The sequence below is a fragment of the Lampris incognitus genome, chromosome 13, assembly GCF_029633865.1.
Source record: "Lampris incognitus isolate fLamInc1 chromosome 13, fLamInc1.hap2, whole genome shotgun sequence".
Taxonomy (NCBI): Eukaryota; Metazoa; Chordata; class Actinopteri; order Lampriformes; family Lampridae; genus Lampris; species Lampris incognitus.
In genome coordinates, this window is record NC_079223.1 from 6976228 (window position 1) to 6994941 (window position 18714).

General features: G+C 46.6%; 1 protein-coding gene across 5 annotated transcripts in view; it reads left to right on the top strand.

Annotated features, from left to right (window-relative positions):
- LOC130123237 (neurexin-1a-like) overlaps positions 1-18714 on the top strand; it is a 456613-nt gene that overhangs the window by 160803 nt on the left and 277096 nt on the right. For all 5 annotated transcript variants that reach the window (XM_056292379.1, XM_056292376.1, XM_056292378.1 and 2 more), the window contains one exon: positions 2495-2936. In XM_056292379.1, the coding sequence (XP_056148354.1) occupies positions 2495-2936 (442 nt within the window). The remainder of the gene's footprint in view (positions 1-2494; positions 2937-18714) is intronic.

Below are 18714 nucleotides of genomic sequence, written 5' to 3' on the forward strand. Positions count from 1 at the left end.
TGGATTAGTGTCAGGAATTTCATACATGTTCTGGCACCGAAAAATAAAAACTATTCAATTAGCAAAACCCCTCCATTGGTTTTTTTTTTTTATTGATGTGATGTGTGATAGTGGGTCTCATCAGTTATCATGAGGGAGTTTAATAGCTCCTGTTTTATAATTGGCTGCTACTTCCTGTCTTGTCAGTGTGATTGTCTGCTCATCGGTGTATGGCGCCTCGGAGGTCAAAGTGCTAATGCACTTCACTTAGTCGGCTGTTCTCGTTACTAAGCCTCGTGTGCTTTGCAGAGCCAGTGAGGTGGTCTGTTTTTACAAGCTTATTTTCCCTCTGTCAAAACATTAAGATGAAGCCAGTCACAGAAATTCTCAGATGATCATCTTTTTCCTTAATGGCTGAGGTCGGACGGCTCCCGTGCCGTGTTTTTTTCTCGTGGGGATGCTCTCGATTAATCGAGATGTTCTTAAATGGCTTTAGAGAGGCGCATCCATTATCTGCAGGCCCTTATCCTAATCAGGGTTTCCAAATGGGGCCTTGATCAGCAGTTTTAGTCCACACCTGTGATGTAGGCAGCTGTTAGGCTCTCTCATTTCTCATCCTACTTTTTACACACCGCTTGATGACATGCTACCTGTCGCAGTATTTTCCTCAACCGTCTCCCTCGTTGCCTTTTAGAGCTCAACATGTCCGCCCTGGGGGTGTCCGGGTAGTGTAGCGGTCTATTCCGTTGCCTACCAACATGGGGATTGCCGGTTCGAATCCCCGTGTTACCTCCGGCTTGGTCAGTTGTGCCTACAGACACAATTGGCCGTGTCTGCGGGTGGGAAGCCGGTCGTGGATATGTGTCCTGGTCGCTGCACTAGCGCCTCCTCTGGTCGGTTGGGGCTTCAGTTCGAGGGGGAGGGGGCTGGGGGGAATAGCGTAATCCTCCCACACGCTGTTTCCCCTTGGTGAAACTCCTCACTGTCAGGTGAAAAGAAGCGGCTGGCGACTCCACATGTATCAGAGGAGGCATGTGGTAGTCTGCAGCCCTCCCCGGATCGACAGAGGGGGTGGAGCAGTGACCGGGACGGCTTTGAAGAGCAGGGTAATTGGTCGGATACATTTGGGGAGAAAAACAGGGAAAAAGCCACACAAAAAAAAAAAATCATGTCCGCTGTGACAACTGAAATGAAACCACACATCATAATGAATTTAACAACTCTGCATCTAGCTAGAGTTTGTTGACGGCCTCCATGCAGCTGTGAAGGCAGGTTGGATGTAGTGGCTTGAGGTGCCATTCAAGACACAGTTCTGCAAGCACCACAGGCGGGGGGGGGGGGTTGGATCACCACTGTTTTCCCATTTTCCATCGCACAAAGCTTTCTCACTGATTGTTTCATGCATTGCGTTACACTACCTGCTGCACAACTAAATTGGCATCTGTTTTCTCAAACCATCTGAATATCACTTGTATGCGTGTAATGTCCAAATTATTAAGTTCTGCAAACAGAAATTGGAAGTGATACCTGCAATTACAATTTTTAACATTATCTCTCCGTCTCTCTCTTGGTAGACAGACATAGACAGACAGATAGACGGATAGACGGAAGGATGAGAAATACTTTATTCATTCCCGAGAGGAAATTAGGTCCTATTACAGACACTCATGCTCTAGTAAAGAAAAAAAAAACTTACAAGAAAATAGAAATAGAAGATAAAATCTACTACTACTTTCGGCTGCTCCCGTTAGGGGGCGCCACAGCGGATCATCCGTTTCCATATCTTCCTGTCTTCTGCGTCTTCCTCTGTCACACCAGCCACCTGCATGTCCTCCCTCGCCACATCCATAAACCTCCTCTTTGGCCTTCTTCTTCTCCTCTTCCCTGGCAGCTCCATATTCAGCATCCTTCTCCCAAATAGAAGATAAAATAAGAAACAGAAATAAGAATAAAATATATAAACATATGTGCACCATGCTCCCTATCTATACTGTATTAAGATAGAGAGAGAGAGAGGGCGAGCTAGCTAGCTAGAGATTTACGTGTATGTTGTAGGGCTAACACTCCATTAGCAGTCATCATACTGAGCTGTCGTCTGTGTGTCACTAAAATAAACACCAAAATCCCGTCCACTGGTGATGTCCCTGGCAGACAATCGGTAAATGTCAAAACTCACTTCCTGGTTTGCGGATTGGCTGCATTGTGTAAGAAATTTTAAATAACAGCGCTACGTCATACAGCTGTGTGTTTCTCACATTCGCAGCGCAGCCTGTTGGCACACCAGGCAACAAGTCTTCCTGCTCCACATTCATAGAGTTCCTGCCAGTGACGTCACCGGCAGACACTTTTCTGTTCAGTTTCAGCGGCGTTTCAGAGACACACAAAAGACGGCTCAGTCTATAGTACATATATTGAGAGATAGTGTTGAAAGTCCCGGTTGTTTCCTTTAAGTGAGATGTGTGGAATTGAAGACTTGGTTATAACATTTGTTATTTCCTCCGTTCCCTGTGACCAGGTTGTGTACAAAAACAATGACGTGAGGCTTGAGCTCTCAAGGCTGGCCAAACAGGGCGACCCCAAGATGAAGATCCATGGCGTCGTGGCCTTCAAGTGTGAGAACGTGGCCACCCTGGATCCGATCACATTCGAGACGCCGGAATCCTTTATCATCCTCAATAAATGGAACGCTAAAAAGACTGGCTCCATCTCGTTTGACTTCCGCACCACCGAGCCCAACGGACTGCTCCTCTTCAGCCACGGCAAGCCCAAGCAGCAGCCAAAGGACTCCAAGAGCCCTCAGACGCTCAAAGTAGACTTCTTCGCCATTGAGATGCTGGATGGCCACCTGTATCTGCTGCTTGACATGGGCTCAGGAACCACAAAGACCAAGGCAGTCAACAAGAAGGTCAACGATGGAGAGTGGTACCATGTCGACTTCCAGCGGGACGGCAGATCAGGTAGCTAACGTACTAACATACTAACTTTAGTTTATTTTCTTTTTTTACGAGATTGCTTTCACGTGTTTTCACAAAACCGTAATGATTTGTGTAACATTGTTATGAACAATGTCTGTACAAACGGTACGGACACCACAAAATCATTTCCTTCTAATGTTGCCTTGGCATTCATCCTTGGATACTAGTAAAAAGGGGGACTGACCTTTTTTCTTTTTTTTTATCCCATTTACCTGGCAGTCTAGTATAGCAGTACATCCTGAAAGAAGCAGCAGATCTAACAGAAGCACTGCTGTGAACCACCTGATGCTATTTACCTTGCATACAAACATTCTAAGACGTCACTACTAGAGTTGCAGTAAACTTTTTTTTTTTTACCCTTTCTCTCCCCAACTGTATTTTTTGGCCAATCACCCCACTCTTTTGAGCCGTCCTAGTCGCTACTCCACCCCCTCTGCCAATCCGGGGAGGGCTGCAGATGACCACATGTCTCCTCCCATACATGTGGGGTCACCAGCCGCTTCTTTTCATCTGACAGTGAGGAGATTCACCAGGGGGATGTAGCGCATGGGAGGATCACACTATTTCCTCCCCCCCCCCGAACAGGCGCCTCGACCGACCAGAGGAGGTGCTAGTGCAGTGAGCAGGACACATACCCACATCCGGCTTCCCACCCGCAGGCACGGCCAATTGTGTCTGTAGGAACGCCGGACCAAGCCGGAGGTAACGCGGGGATTCAAACCGGCGACCCCGTGTTGGTAGGCAACGGAATAGACCGCTGTGCCACCCGGACACCCGTGTTTGTGCTGTTTTGTTTGTTCTCTCTGTTTTTATGTCTTAAGCGGTATTTTTTTAGGGAATTGTTAGATATGTGTTTTTACCTTTTCTGTTGCGCGGCTGCGGGCTGGGAGAAACGGCGTTTCGTTCTTGTTACGTGTGCAGGTACATAATGAAATGACAATAAACTGAATTTGGAAAATCTGGAAATCTGGAAATCTTCTCCCGTTGTGTCCTCCAGGTCCCACGCTGCTCTGCTCTGGTCCCTTTTGATTTGCTTATCTAAGCAGCAATTTGTTAGCTTGTGCTCGGAGCCAAGGCCCTGCAATGTCATGCTGCAAATTAGATATACCCCCGACCATGTTCCCACTCCCTCTCAAGAGGTGGAAATTACATTAACTGTTTCATTACCCCCCAACACAGCGCAGACTGTGGGTTCGAAATAGAGATATGTGCATGGCTGAAACAGCAGTGAAGCCCGTCAGACGCGTCGTAGCTGTTGGGTAATGTTGTTTGCCTGACTTTTAAGTATGCAGTGTACAAAATAATTCGGGTACCCTGCTGTTTTAGGCCTTTGGAAGCTCTGAGATGAATGAATGAAAAAAATAACCGACTCCCCATCTCCACTGGGACTGGTGGACATTGTAGTGAGTGAGTGGCCCGGCTTAAGCAGCACACAACTTCTCAGATTGCAGAAACTAATGACATTGAATTACAGTAACCCAAACTCCCGGAAATCCTGTGCTGGCAAATTAGATTTCATCCAGTAGCCCTCAATTCCCCCCACTCAACACACCCACAATACACACACACACACACACACACACACACACACACACACACCCATCAGCACACCCACAACACACACACAGCATACCCACAACACACACACACACACACACTCACACACACCCATCAACACACCCACAACAACACACCTACACACACAACAACAACACACAACAACAACAACAACACACACACACCCACAACACACACACACACACACATCAACACACCCACAACACACACACAACAATACACACACACTAAACGCACATTCTGTACACATAAACATATGCACAAAATGTGTGTGTGTGTGAACTGTACGTTATGTTATAGTATTCTTTACAATACTGTTTACACTATGTGTGCTGGTCTACATATGCCCTCTCTCTCTCTACATGGGGTTTTCTCTTCCTGCCCTGTCTAAGTTTCCATGGAAACAGGAGGTGGTCTCTCCGTGGACTGAGACAGTTGCTGCACCCTTCTATGCCGAGCTGCGCGCATGCGACACTGAAATAACGCTTCCATTCCTTTCCTCAAGTGTAATGCTTGAACACATACTTGCTTTGTGTTGTATATAACTTGTGGGTTAAAGTCCTGTGTGTTGCACCAGCAAAAATGATGCAGCGGAGTGCATTGGCAGCAGTTACACCCCTTTTTACACCAAAACTAGCGTGTATAAGTGGGCTTTTTAAACACGGGTAAACCCGCTAAAAATAGGCAGTTGACTGCTTTGACAGTGCCAGCAGACCCGGGCCCGACCGCCAGCAGACCCGGACCCGACCACCAGCAGACCCGGGTCCGACTGCCAGCAGACGAGTTTGCCTTTCTTTTTTGTTCTTCTTTAGCGTCATCTTTGACATCATGTGTTCGTGATGTCACCAACGCACCAGAAAACAGGGAAGTAAACAGTAGAAAGCAGCATGGAAGCCAGAGAGACGGTGGTTAATGTTACTTTTTATATCCTGTGCCGCAGTCTCTCTTTCAAATCATACAAACTCAACGCAGACTGAACGATGGTTGAGCGCTGCTTGAACGAAGACGCTGTACCCACAAACAATAAATGTTTTTCCTCAGTTGCCGGCGCGATTTTATGACGCGCGGACAATGGCGCCACGTCATCACGCAAATTAGCGTGCCCGCCCGGGTGCTACATCAGTGCCGATCGGACAGGGAGCCGATAAATACCTGTGACTACTGCAGAGTCATTTGACCCGGGAGTGAATGCCGATTGTACACATTTGCATTGACCACCACAGGCGGATGTTAGCGGGTGTTAGCGGGTTTTTTGGCCAGTGTGAAAGAGCCACGTTTTATTCCCAGATCACATCTGATGTCTTCGTTGTACCAACCCCCCCCCCTTTCTCCCCAACTGTACTTGGCCAATTACCCTACTCTTCCGAGCCGTCCCGGTCTCTGCTCCACCCCCTCTGCTGATCTGGGGAGGCTGCAGACTGCCACATGCCTCCTCCGATACATGCAGAGTTGCCAGCTGCTTCTTTTCACCTGACAGTGAGGAGTTTCGCCAGGGGGACGACGTAGCGCATGGGAGGATCAAGCTTACCCCCCCACCCCCACCCCCGAACAGGGACCCCGAGCGACCAGAGGAGGCGCAAGTGCAGCGACCACAACACACACCCACATCCAGCTTCCCACCCGCAGACATGGCCAATTGTGTCTGTAGGGATGCCCAACCAAGCTGGAACCATGGGTAGGCAATGGAATTGACCACTACGCTACCCGCATGCCAGTAAAACTGTTTTTAGTGCCTTATCCACCCCTGGCACCGTGAGGCTGTGATGTAATCGCATGCTCCATCCATGGCCTAAAGGGGGGCGGTCAGGTCTAGTGGAAGAAAGATGAAAGGAAAAGCCATCTGAACTGATATTGTCCTAGACAGTAACGAATGATGCGTGCGGTTGTGAAAAAGAAAATAAAAAAGGTTGTGTAGCCCATCAGGAACGTTCAGCAAGTGCACAGACTGGTCAGGCCTTAGTAGAGAGCCTCCAGCCTTCACTCCGTTTCTTCAAATGGCAGCACACGTTGTTATGTTTGCACTAGTGCTGCAACTAACGACTATTTTGATAGTCGACTAGTCACCGATTAGTGAAACGATTAATCGACTAGTCAGGTACTGGATCGCACAAAACAATAGCTCTTGTCATTGACCATCATGTTTAGTATTGACTTGGTAAGGGTAGTCGCTTGCTGCGGTGTACACGTCTGCTTCTTTTGCATAAAGCCATCCATTGTACCTTTACTCTTTTTCGGAGTCAGACTGCATAAATTTGATTAAAAAAGACATTGGTCAGGCAAAAGGGTAACATTACTCTTTAAACTATTAGAATCCTGCATGCAGGTACAGACGGAGTTTTATTGGCGTTATGTTACTGTTAAAAGCCAAGACAACTCTTGTCTACACAAAGCTAGCTAGCTAAAAGCTAACTATCTTACCGAGGCGCATCAACATCGTCCAGATGGCCAGTGTGCCTCTGCTTCACATGTTCTTGCATTACTGAGGTGCTCCCATGATAAGCAAGGTCCGCCTTGCAAATCTTGTAGGTAATCCTTTTCTTTGCCAAGGTGAGGGTGAACTATTCCCAGACTTTAGATGTTTTAGGACGCGATGGCGGTGCGTCGGCCGCCGCCATTTTGCTGTTTTGTTTACATGTCCGGTCGCTTCCGCTTCCGTTCCCGGTCGCTTTTGCGCATCTGCAACTCTCAGAAGGTTGGGAGGAAGTGCGATGCCTCACTCCTGAGCTACTTCCATCACCAGCTCTGGTGAAATGATGTTTCGTTCAGTTCTACAGCGTTAAATACATGCGCGATGACGTAACCGACGAATTGTCGACAATTAAACTCGTTGGCAACTAATTTTGTCATCGATTTTTGTCGACTACGTCGATTAATCGTTGCGCCCCTAGTTTGCACCATGTTGTCCCGCCACATAGGCCGTAGCTCTCTGCCCAGTCAGGTTTCAACCACAGCACTGAATCATGCTGAGGTTTAACCTCTGCTTCATCAACATGGTGGAGCTCATGTTGCTCAGCATCAGTCTGCGTCATTCTCTGAAATGATGAAATGGAAGATGGCAGCACGAATTCACATTTGCAGCAGCTTCACCCAGTACCGGTGTAGGAAGATGTCGACGCTAACTTACGTTTGCAGCGGCCTCACCCAGTACGGTCCATGCAGTGTCTTTGTCCACATCTGCGTCTAAGTTTGTCTTGTCTTCATTTGATAGCCGGTCTGCTGTGTCCTGTGGGCCCAGGGACCACGGCCCTGACCTTAGTTGCGCCCAAGCAGGAAACACCGAGGGCGGTTTGACAGGCTAAGCTAACTGCTAGCCCATGCAGACTGACAGTTCCGATAAGACCGAGGGCGGTGTGGCGGCGGCCTCGCCTAGCGTTGACTGTGTTTTAGTGTCGTCGTGTGGAGTGCAGGGAGGTGTGTCGAAGGTGTGTGGCTGGGAGAGCGGGCATTGGATAGGCTGGGCGACCCTGGTCTGCTGCGCCCGGTGGGCCCAGAGACCACGGCCCTGCCGGAGCTGCACCCGCGGAGGAAACACCGAGGGCAGTCTGACAGTAGAAGACACGTAAGTATTGTATGGATAGTAGAAACTGATCAGTGCTTTACTGCATGTGCTTTATATGCAGAACAAGGCTGTACAAATAACCTGAACATACCCTCGACTCAAAGGCCTTCAGCCCGTCTGTATTCCTGTGAAGAGGCAGTTAGTCGGTCTGTGCTAGCGTAACTTGTTTTCTCTGGATGTGCCTGGTTGTGATTTGGCTGATTGAAGGACCTCTTGGAAGATGTTGTCTGCAGGAATGTGTTGTTGGATGTCCTTGAGGTGAATGTCACTTTGCTGAAGCCACATGTCCGCCACTATCTGGCTTTCTTGCTATTCAGAGAGTAGGGGCCACAACCTCCACTTGCTTTCTTTTTTCTGTTGTGAAGTATAGTACATATAAGAACTACCACAAATATATTTCACACTGAAACTACATTCCTCTAATGTAACAGTCTTACACTTACTGTACTGACAGTATCACGTTTTATGGTACATCATTCACTTGTTCATGTGGCTTGGTCCTGGACTGTTCCGATGGCGTCTGGACACTGCTTGGCATCCTGCGCATCATATTCTTCAGAAATTTTATAAGTCCATTATAATTCTGTTTATCCTCTTTCAATGTTGTATTGTGTAAATTGTGTAAACACAACATCCATTACACATTGTCTGTCTTGGGAGAGAGATCCCTCCTCTGTTGCTCTCCCTGAGGTTTCTTCCTATTTTTTCTCCCTGTTAAAGGGTTGTTTTTTTTTATGGAGTTGTTCCTTATCCGATGAGAGGGTCTAAGGACAGGATGTTGTGTTGCTGTAAAGCCCAATGAGGCAAACTTGTAATTTGTGATATTAGGCTATACAAATAAAATTGACTTGACTTGACTTACTGATGATCTCCTCAAAAAAAAAAAAGGCTGTGGGCGTCTGGGTGGCGTAGCGGTCTATTCTATTGCCTACCAACACGGGGATCGCCGGTTCGAATCCTTGTGTTACCTCCGGCTTGGTCGGGCGTCCCTACAGACACAGTTGGCCGTGTCTGAAGGTGGGAAGCTGGATGTGGGTATGTGTCCTGGTTGCTGCACTAGCACCTCCTCTGGCAGGTCAGGGTGCCTTTTCGGGGGGAGGGGGAACTGGGGGGAATAGCGTGATCCTCCCACGTGTTACGTCCCCCTGGTGAAACTCCTCACTGTCAGGTGAAAAGAAGCAGCTGGCGACTCCACGTGTATCGGAGGAGGCATGTGGTAGTCTGCAGCCCTCCCCGGATCGGCAGAGGAGGTGGAGCAGTGACCGGGACGGCTCAGAAGAGTGGCGTAATTGGCCAGGTGTAATTGGGGAGAAAAAGGAGGAAAAAGCTTTTTTTTTTTCATTGTTAAAGCTTTGATTTACAGTATGAAATGGTCAACTGCTGTGGCTGAAACAACATTTCTACCTGCCTGACCAAGTCCTCTACCTTCACAGTGACCTTCAGTACCATCTGCATGAGCCTGCTCCATGCTGTCACCAGCTATGTACCATGCATCGTTTTCCCACAACCTTTTATGTAGTGGCAAAGTGACTACCACCTGTCACAATGCTGCTGTGTTGTTAAAAGTAATGAGACATGATTGCAAACACATGTTGAATTGACTTGGCGATCTGCAAGCGAGGAATAAGCATTTGAAAATTGTTCAAATCCATGATGGTTCTGTTCCGAGAATTGAGCGCATGTAAGCAAGGCAGCATCTTGAGATACACGTGGAGTCACCAGCCGCTTCTTTTCACCTGACAGTGAGGAGTTTCGCCAGGGGGGACGTAGTGCATGGGAGGATCACAGTGTTCCCCCCCAGTCCCCCCGAACAGGCTCCTCGACCGACCAGAGGAGGCGCTAGTGCAGTGACCAGAACACATACCCACGTACGGCTTCCCACCCGCAGACACGGCCTATTGTGTCTGTCTGTGTCCAACCAGGTAACACGGGGATTCGAACCGGCGATCTCCATGTTCGTAGGCAACGGAATAGACTGTCATGCCACCTGGATGCCATTTTGACTCTTAAAGAGCTATTTGTCAGTATAAACAATTTATTTGGATATTTTCTTTCAAATGCTAGTTTTTTATGTACAAGTGCTATTTTTATGTGTTGTTTAGTTGGAGCTTCTCAGTAATGAGGAGAACGGTTGTACCTTCAAACTCAACATTTAATTTCTGTAATGCTGCGGTAAATTACAGGAGGTGTGAAAAAAGTGGACCTGTCTTACAAATCTAGCAGGTGCGTATGCACATAAAAAACGTCAAACAGCCCGGGGGTCACTTCCGGTTTTTCTCATCAAAATAAAAGCATATATCTAACTTAAACCGAGACTTTTCAGAATAAAATAAACCTGTGGCAATACCGAAATATTAGCACTACTGCAGTTCTTATGTCGCCCTCTGTCAACATCACAACTGCAACAATGTATTTTCATGCCCCTTTTACTTAAACATGAATTAACACATTTGTCTATTTATTCAAATAAACATTTCTCAACATTCCCACTCAATGAACAACTGGTCATTACTACTCAGTCAATGTTTGGGGTTCAAGTGATCTCTAAAGGATATATCGGCTGAACAGGTCTCCTCAATGAACTGCCTGCAGTGGTGCGGATAGTGCAGGAACGTACAAGTCCATCTCTCCCTGGAAACAGTTCCGTGATCCTCCCCATTTTGCAGGTCTGCCTTGGCAAGTTGTCCTCCCCAATCAGGACAACATCCACCACTTTCAGCACAGCGGGCACAGGTGTCTCACACTTGTGAGCTGATTTCAAGTCCATCAAGTAGCCCTTCTTCCGTCTGTTCCAAAAGCTGGTTAAGAGTCTGCCGATATTTCCATCTCCAGCCCACATCCTCTCTGTTGGCGTTGGTTGCCTGAGATAGTGGAATCATAGTCTTGGGTGGTAGGGAAGTTAGTCTTTTCCCAACCAGGAAGTGTGAGGGGGTGAGTGGCTGCGGCTCTGATGCTTCACTGTCCACATGACAGAGGCCTGGAGTTCAGCACAGCCTCAATCTCTGCAAGCACAGTTGTCAGTTCCTCAAAGGTTAGCGATGCCCTTCCCAGCACCCATTTTAAACATGCCTTTACAGATCTCACAAGTCTCTCCCAGAAGCCGCCCCACCATGCAGCGGGCTCAGCAATAAACTTCCAGGTGATTCCTTTGTCGGTGAAGAACTCTGTGAGCTCTGATCCTCTGATTGACTTTCACAATTCTTTCATGTCCTTGTCTGCTCTTTTGGAGAGTCGGGCGTTATCTGAGTATACAACCTTACACAGCCCTCGCCTAGCAATAAACCTTTAAGGCTAGGAGAAACTTTTCTGTAGTTTGATCTGACACAAGCTCTAAATGCACTGCCCTTGTGACAGCACAGGTGAAAAGTGCAATATATGCCTTGGATTGACCACTAGACTTTCCACTAGACCTTACATATAATGGGCCTGCAAAATCTACCCCAATAATCTCAAAGGGTGGGGTTTAAGTAACTCTGTCCCTAGGTAGTGGAGCTGTGACTTGCTGTGCTGGTTTCACCTTCAATTTCCAACAGCTGTAGCAATATGAGACCACCCTTTTTGCTAGCTGTCTCCCCTTTAAGACCCAATGTCTTTCCCTCACCCGCACTAGGGTATCTCTGACCCCAGAGTGCATCACTCTTTCGTGCCAGTCCTGTACTAGTAACTCAAGAGTATTTGTGTTATGTTGGTAGCACCCATGGGTGTTGCTCATTGAAGCTAAGATCTGAGTGCTGTATCCTGCCTCCTACACAAATAAGGCTGGTTTCATCTAAGAATGGTTTCAAGTCCTTGATTTTTGACACTTTGTTCACACCTTGTCCAGCTTTCAACTGACTGACTTCTTGGCTAAAACTATGCTCTTGAGCCATTTTCACCCAGTATACTTCTGCTGCTGTGAGCTCCTGTGCAGTTAGCTCCCCCTGAGTCCTCTGACTGTGACGGGCATCAGCTATGAACCTTTTGGTCCACACTGTTACTCTTGATACCCTTTTCAACCTGCTGTACTTCTCACGGTCTAACAATGGCTTCACTTGTTCAGCACTGGTAAACTGTACTACGGTCTGAAATTTGGACCTGAGCTCACTGTTTATGTCATGTGCAACACAGTCCTCATCAACAATTTCTATCTCACTGGGTGATGACAGTGGAGTCGGTCCGCTCCACCACAGCTGGCTCTGGATGAGTGATTCGACGCTCTGGCCGGCAAATCAGCAGGGTTGGTTTTGCCGCTGCAGTGAGACCATGACTCTGGATTCGTGAGACTTTGAATCTCAGTCACTCTGTTTGCCACAAATGGCTTCCACCTTTGTGCTGTGCTGCGTATCCAGTGGAAGACAATAATTGAATCTGTCCACATGTTAAGTTGGCTGATTTCCATGTTCAGTGGTTTGAGAAGATTGCTTCCTAATCTCGCTCCAATCAGCGCACCCATCAGCTCCAAACGTGGTAAGGTAATTTTTTTTAATGAGGCCACCTTTGACTTGGATGCTACAAAGCTTGTAACAACTTCTCCTTCCTTGTTTTGTCCTTGCAGATAGGCAACGGCGCCGTATGCCTTCTCACTAGCATCACAATAAACATGCAGTTTGATTGTCTCTGAGTTTGGCTGGATGTTGATTTTGTACCATCTTGGAATGGCCACCAGGTGAAGCTTCAGGAGCTCTGAACACCACTGGTCCCATTTTTCAGTCAAGTCCGGTGGGAGTTGCTCGTCCCAACTGGTTCCACTTTCCCACAGTTCTTGAAACGGGCACTTCACTCTTATGGTGAAGGGAGCCAGGAAACCTATGGGGTCAAAGATACGAGCTGATGTCTGCAGCACATTTCTCTTTATGTTCTCCTTGCCTTTCAATATGTCTAAAAGTCCCTTCAGATCAAACACAAAGTCATCATTCTCTGGTTCCCATACTAGTCCCAACACTTTCAACACATTTTCAGTTTTGTCTGTTACAGTTGGATGTTCCACTCCACTCTCTGTCCACTTGGCTCTGAGCTCTGGTGAGTTTGTCACCCACTTGCACATATTCATCCCTGCATGGGCCAGAGTCTCCTTTGCTGTTGTAGTAACTTAGAAGGCCTCATTCACATCACCTGCGCTGGAAATAAAATCATCGACGTAAAAAGACTCTCTTAGCACCTGCACTGTCTTAGGCTGCGCTGTTTCATACTGTTTAATGTGTTTTCTTATTGTTGCAGCTAACAGGAATGGGCTGGGTGAGACTCCAAACACTATTTTACTCATTCTCATGATGCGCAGCTCATTTTCACAGTCTTTGGTTGGAGGACCATGTAACCACAACAACCTTACAGCCTCTTTATCTTTCTCTGCTAAAGATATCTGTAGGAAAGCCTTGGTAATATCTGCAGTAAAGGCTATCTTGTTGAGTCTGAATTTGATTAGCACATCTAGCAAATTTGGACTAAGGTTTGGCCCTGTCAGTAAGCTGTCATTCAGGGATGTGCAGCCTTCCTCGTGTGATAATGCATCAAATACAACTCTCAGTTTGCTTTGCCCTCTCGCAGAACAGCGTGATGTGGCATGTAGTACGTTGCAGTCTCTGTTTTCCCTGCCGCTGGTGTGCCCTGTGGTACGTCCTCACAGATGCCTTGCTGAAGGTAATCCTCCATGACATCGTTGTACTTCGTGTATAAGGTTGCATCCATTTTCAGTTTCCTCTTGAGGCCTTCAAATTGTCTTTTTGCAACTCGAAAGTTGTCTGGAAGAGCCGGTCTGTCGTGTCGCCATGGTAATTCGACTTGATAGCGTCCATTTTTGAATGTTGTAGTCTGTTCAAAGTTCTGAAGAGCCTCGGCGTCCTCTGGGCACTCTGTTTGTTCATTGAAGATGCCCAGGGACTCCACTTCCCAGAAGGCGTGCAGCTGTTTTGAGATTTGGGTTTCCTCACTTAGACTAATGTGGAGGCAAGTGGCATCTGTTACACTGGATGACGAGACTAGCCCTTGTAAAGCCCACCCAAAGCTGATTTCTATGGCTATTAGTGTTTCTGTTATTCTCTCTAATTTGCCTGTGACTAGCTGCCACAAATAATCTGATCCTATCAGTACTGACAATTCTGTGTCATGACTGCCCTCTAGAGGGGAGTCAGCAAGCTGCAGGCCCTTCTTCTGAAGCTCTTCTTGGATGGCTAACCTAGGGATCTTTATCACAGCACTGCATACTTGAGGGGTTTCTACTGCCTCAATCTCAACCTTTGGTTGTGCGCTCCACACATTCTCATGTGATACTCTCACTATGTTGCGCTGTGCCTTTACAGGCTTAGTAGATCCAAAGGCATGTAGCTGCAGTGTCTCTTGCCTAACTACTGGTAGTCTTAGTGCCTTAACCACAGCCTCATGAATGAAGCTTCTCTGGCTGCCTCCATCTAGTAGACAGCGCACTATTTTTCTACCTGCTGGGCCCTCTATCCCTGCCTTGACTGTCTGGAGCAATACTGTGTTCTCTACATCAGCTTCCATTTTAAATGTGCTAGACACAGAGCCTAACAAAGTGCCTGTACTGCCTTTGTCTATGCTGTCACGGGCTGCACTGGCACTGTCTGTTACATTACTGCTAGTGTCTGGCTTTGTTTTAATTTGATCACAGACTGACTGGTGATGCCTACGACTACACAAAGCACATGTAACATTCTTGAGTCTACAGAATTTGGGTATGTGTCTTGGACCTAGGCACACGTAACATCTGCCTAGTTTTCTCAATTTCTCTTTGCGAGCAGCCACTGAATTGTCTGGACAATTTTCTGGTTTATGGCTAACACTATCGCAATATACACGTCTGAGAGACACTACTCGCTGTGTGCGGTACAGCTGCAGAGGGCACACTCCATTTATTAGGTCTGTTTCCGTGCTGGCTTGGTGAATAATTGGTTACTTCGCGGGATGTCCTTCTGAGCTTTGCCTGGTCTGGTAAGTTGATGTGCTCTTTCTCTGCTTTGCACTTCCCTTTGCAGGACTTTAATAAGCTCTTATACTTTCCATTCACCGCTGGAGTTTGACCCGCGTGTGTAGTTTAAGGCAATATCCTCTGGTATGAGTTGCAGTAGTACTTGGCAGAGCAGGCAGCCATATGTGTCGCTGTGTACCCTTAAGGATTCTAGACTGTGTGTCTGTATTTCACATTCGTCATGCAGGTGCCTGAGCCCTGCTATATCTGAGGACCTCCTCACAGGACTGAGGTTCAATGATTTGGACATGTGCGCACTGACTACAATGTCTTTTCTTCCAAAACGGTTCTGAAGTATCTGTATTGCAGTATCATAATTACTATCACTCATAGATAGTCCTGCTACGGCTCTGGCTGCCGCTCCAGTCAAATAGGATCTCAGGTAAGTAAACTTTTCCTTCTTGCACAGCGTGTCATTATTATGATTAGCTGTTTCATATTGGGACCAGAATTCTTGCCACTGGCTTATTTCTCCACCGTATTTTTCTATCACTAGCTTGGGTAGTTTAACAGTCTGTTGATTTGATGATCTGACTGAGTTTAAACTTGCATCACTCACCCGCCCACTCACAGGCTCCTGTGAATTTTCACTGAACCTTTTGGCCCGAGTTTTCCATGTGATGATACAGTCCTGGTAGTCCTGAGTCGTTGCAATTTCTGCTTCTAGATCGTCTGTCGGCGTTTCCCTCTCAATGCCTCCGTCCAAGTCAATCAATTGTTCTTCCTTTGGTGACAATAGTGAAAGCATTTCACGCAGGAGATCACAGTCCGGCTGTCCCTCTCTCACCTCTTCCTCCATACGAGTCAGCAGCTTTGTTGTAGTGGCGCGGATTGTCCTCCGCTTCCTTTTCATCCGTTCCAATTGCTCCCCCATTCCTGCTGTTAGCCTTAGCTATCTCGTTAGCTTCCAACTTCAAAGTTCAACAGTCCAAGTTCCCGGGTTTTGGCACCAAAATGTTGTTTAGTTGGAGCTTCTCAATAATGAGGAGAACGGTTCTACCTTCAAACTCCACGTTTAATTTCTGTAATGCTGCAGTAAATTACAGGAGGTGTGAAAAAAGTGGACCTGTCTTACAAATCTAGCAGGTGCGTACGCACATAAAAAAACGTCAAACAGCCGGGGAAAAAAGGGGGGGAAGTCACTCCCGGGGTTTTCTCTTCAAAATAAAAGCATATGTCTAACTTAAACCAAGACTTTTCAGAATAAAATAAATCTGTGGCAATACCGAAATATTAGCATTACTGCAGCTCTTATGTCGCCCTCTGTCAACATCACAACTGCAATTATTGTAAACAAAGCATTCCAACTGCAACAATGTATTTTCATGCCCCTTTTACTTAAACATGAATTAACATATTTGTCTATTTATTCAAATAAACATTTCTCAACACTATGCATTTATTTCTTGCTTTTAATTATTGCTGCACATATTTGTCAGAGTTGTAGGCTAATAGGGGTGTTGTAGCATATGACCTTTTGTGAAAGGTTTTAACACTTAGCCTTAGAGCCCTTTATCAGGAAGTAAACAACATGGCTTGTTTTTGAAGCTTAGGATGTACAGTATGCTGTGACATGACGTGTTAATTATGGAACAACTTAACGTATTTCCTGGACTATAAGTCGCTGGGGGTTTTTTGTTGTTGTTTTTTTTTTTACTCATTTGGCTGGACCTGCGACTTGTATCCCTTGCAACAACATGTTTTTTTTGCTGAGTGCAGCTTGTACTCCGGTGCGACTTGTAGCCCGGGAAATATGGTAATTTTGTATAAACTCATTAAACGCACACCCTCACTTTACCCTCATTAAATCATAATTGCACACCTTTGCATCTACATTTTCCATTAACATAACAATATTATCTGTCTATCATGTCTGCTTGGGTTTCCCCCGGGTGCTCCAGTTTCCTCCCACAGCCCAAAGACATGGAGGTCAGCTGAATCAGCCGTACTAAATTGTCCCTAGGTGTGAATGTGTGTGTGTATCGGCCCTGTGATGGCCTGTAGGCCTGTCCAGGGTGTCTCCCCACCTGCTGTCCAATGACTGCTGGGATAGGCTCCAGCATCCCCGCGACCCTGACAGCAGGATAAGCGGCTTGGATAAAGGATGAATAACAATATTATACATCAAAACCAAAGTGTCTTGTTCTGATTTAACAATAGTGTCTTTGACTTTTGACACTATAAGTGGCACCACACAACAGGACATGCTAATTCAGTGTTATTAATATTTAATAACGTATCACAGAGAAACAGGCGTTACCTGCCCAGGCGGTGTTGTAGTAGAGTAGATAAGCTTTGCAGTCAGAGTTGACACCTGCAGTTTATAAAAAAATATTAAATCTCGTTTGCTTTGTATGAACTTGTTGTGTGCATATCAGCATAGCTCTGTGTTGTGTTGCTCACCCCAGCACCCTTTTGCTACAGCTTTTAATAATTAATAGAATTATACTAATTTTCAAAAATGTGAAAGCAGTTCACCAGTCCGCACAAAGTCCCGGGAGTACGCGAGTCATGCAACATATGGCGCGCTGGGTTTTTCTGCCGTGTCTCAGATGTTTTATTAATACATGCTGCCAAGCATGTCACTCACCAAAAAAGTGCAACAGAAGCAGCCAGACATAATTATCTGCTTCTGTGTCCGCGGTGTGCAATGTACCTTTCAGCTATAACAATGGCAGATAATGATCCTCGTCTTACTCTGTATAGCCTGCTCTCCCTGTTGGAGGGAATGGACGCCTGCTCCCAGACATCTTCTAACCTCGGTCCATTAAAGACGCTAAGAGAGTTACCCTGCTTTTAAGTACGAGCTTTCTGACTGGGAGTGGCTCCGGTCACTCATCAGAGACATTACATTGACATTACTCTGTTAACACAAACGCACACGGACACCCCAAACCCTTATCCCCACGGCCCACTCGCAGGCCCATCTGCAGAGAAACCAATCACATAGAGAGATTTGGCCGTATCGCCTTAACTGGATTGTAGTAATCCGCTGTCTAACATGTTGTGGAGATGTGGGAGTGGGGTTAGGGGACATCATGCCAAGCGGATCACGGCTGCTGATGCAGAGTGTGTGGAAGATCTGAGCTGTCACATGGAAGGAACCCCCTGCCTTCAGAATTGATGATGTTGGTACTGCTTTTGGGTCACGTCAGAAGTAAAAGGAGACATAGGCAGGAATGTGCATTAAACCGTCATCCTCATTGTCTGTATCCTCACCATCATTATTCGTTGTCAAAACAACCATTTAAATTCTCAGTAAAATGCTGTACATTCTCCATAAAACGCCGTACATTTTTCGCCAGATCTTTACTGTAGTGTTCCCTCTTCTTCTTTGAATTCTGCTGTTCTTATCTGTCATCATATTACTCCTCCCTCGTTTGCTTTCCAGACTTCTTTATCTTCTTGTTCCCATCTTGTTCTGTATCCATCTCCTCCTTCTCTATCGTCGGTAAGCTTGCACAAAGACATGTTTTCGCCGTCCCTTTTGGCTATGAATAATGTTCTAAACATTCACAAATCTTACAGCCTCTGTGCTGTGTTCCCCACGTCGCCCGCCCGGCGATGGCACAAATCCCCATGGGAGGGTACTATAGTGCCTTCTGACATAACATAGTTTGACTGTGTTTACACACTTGCTTGCAGGACTATGACAGTTGAGA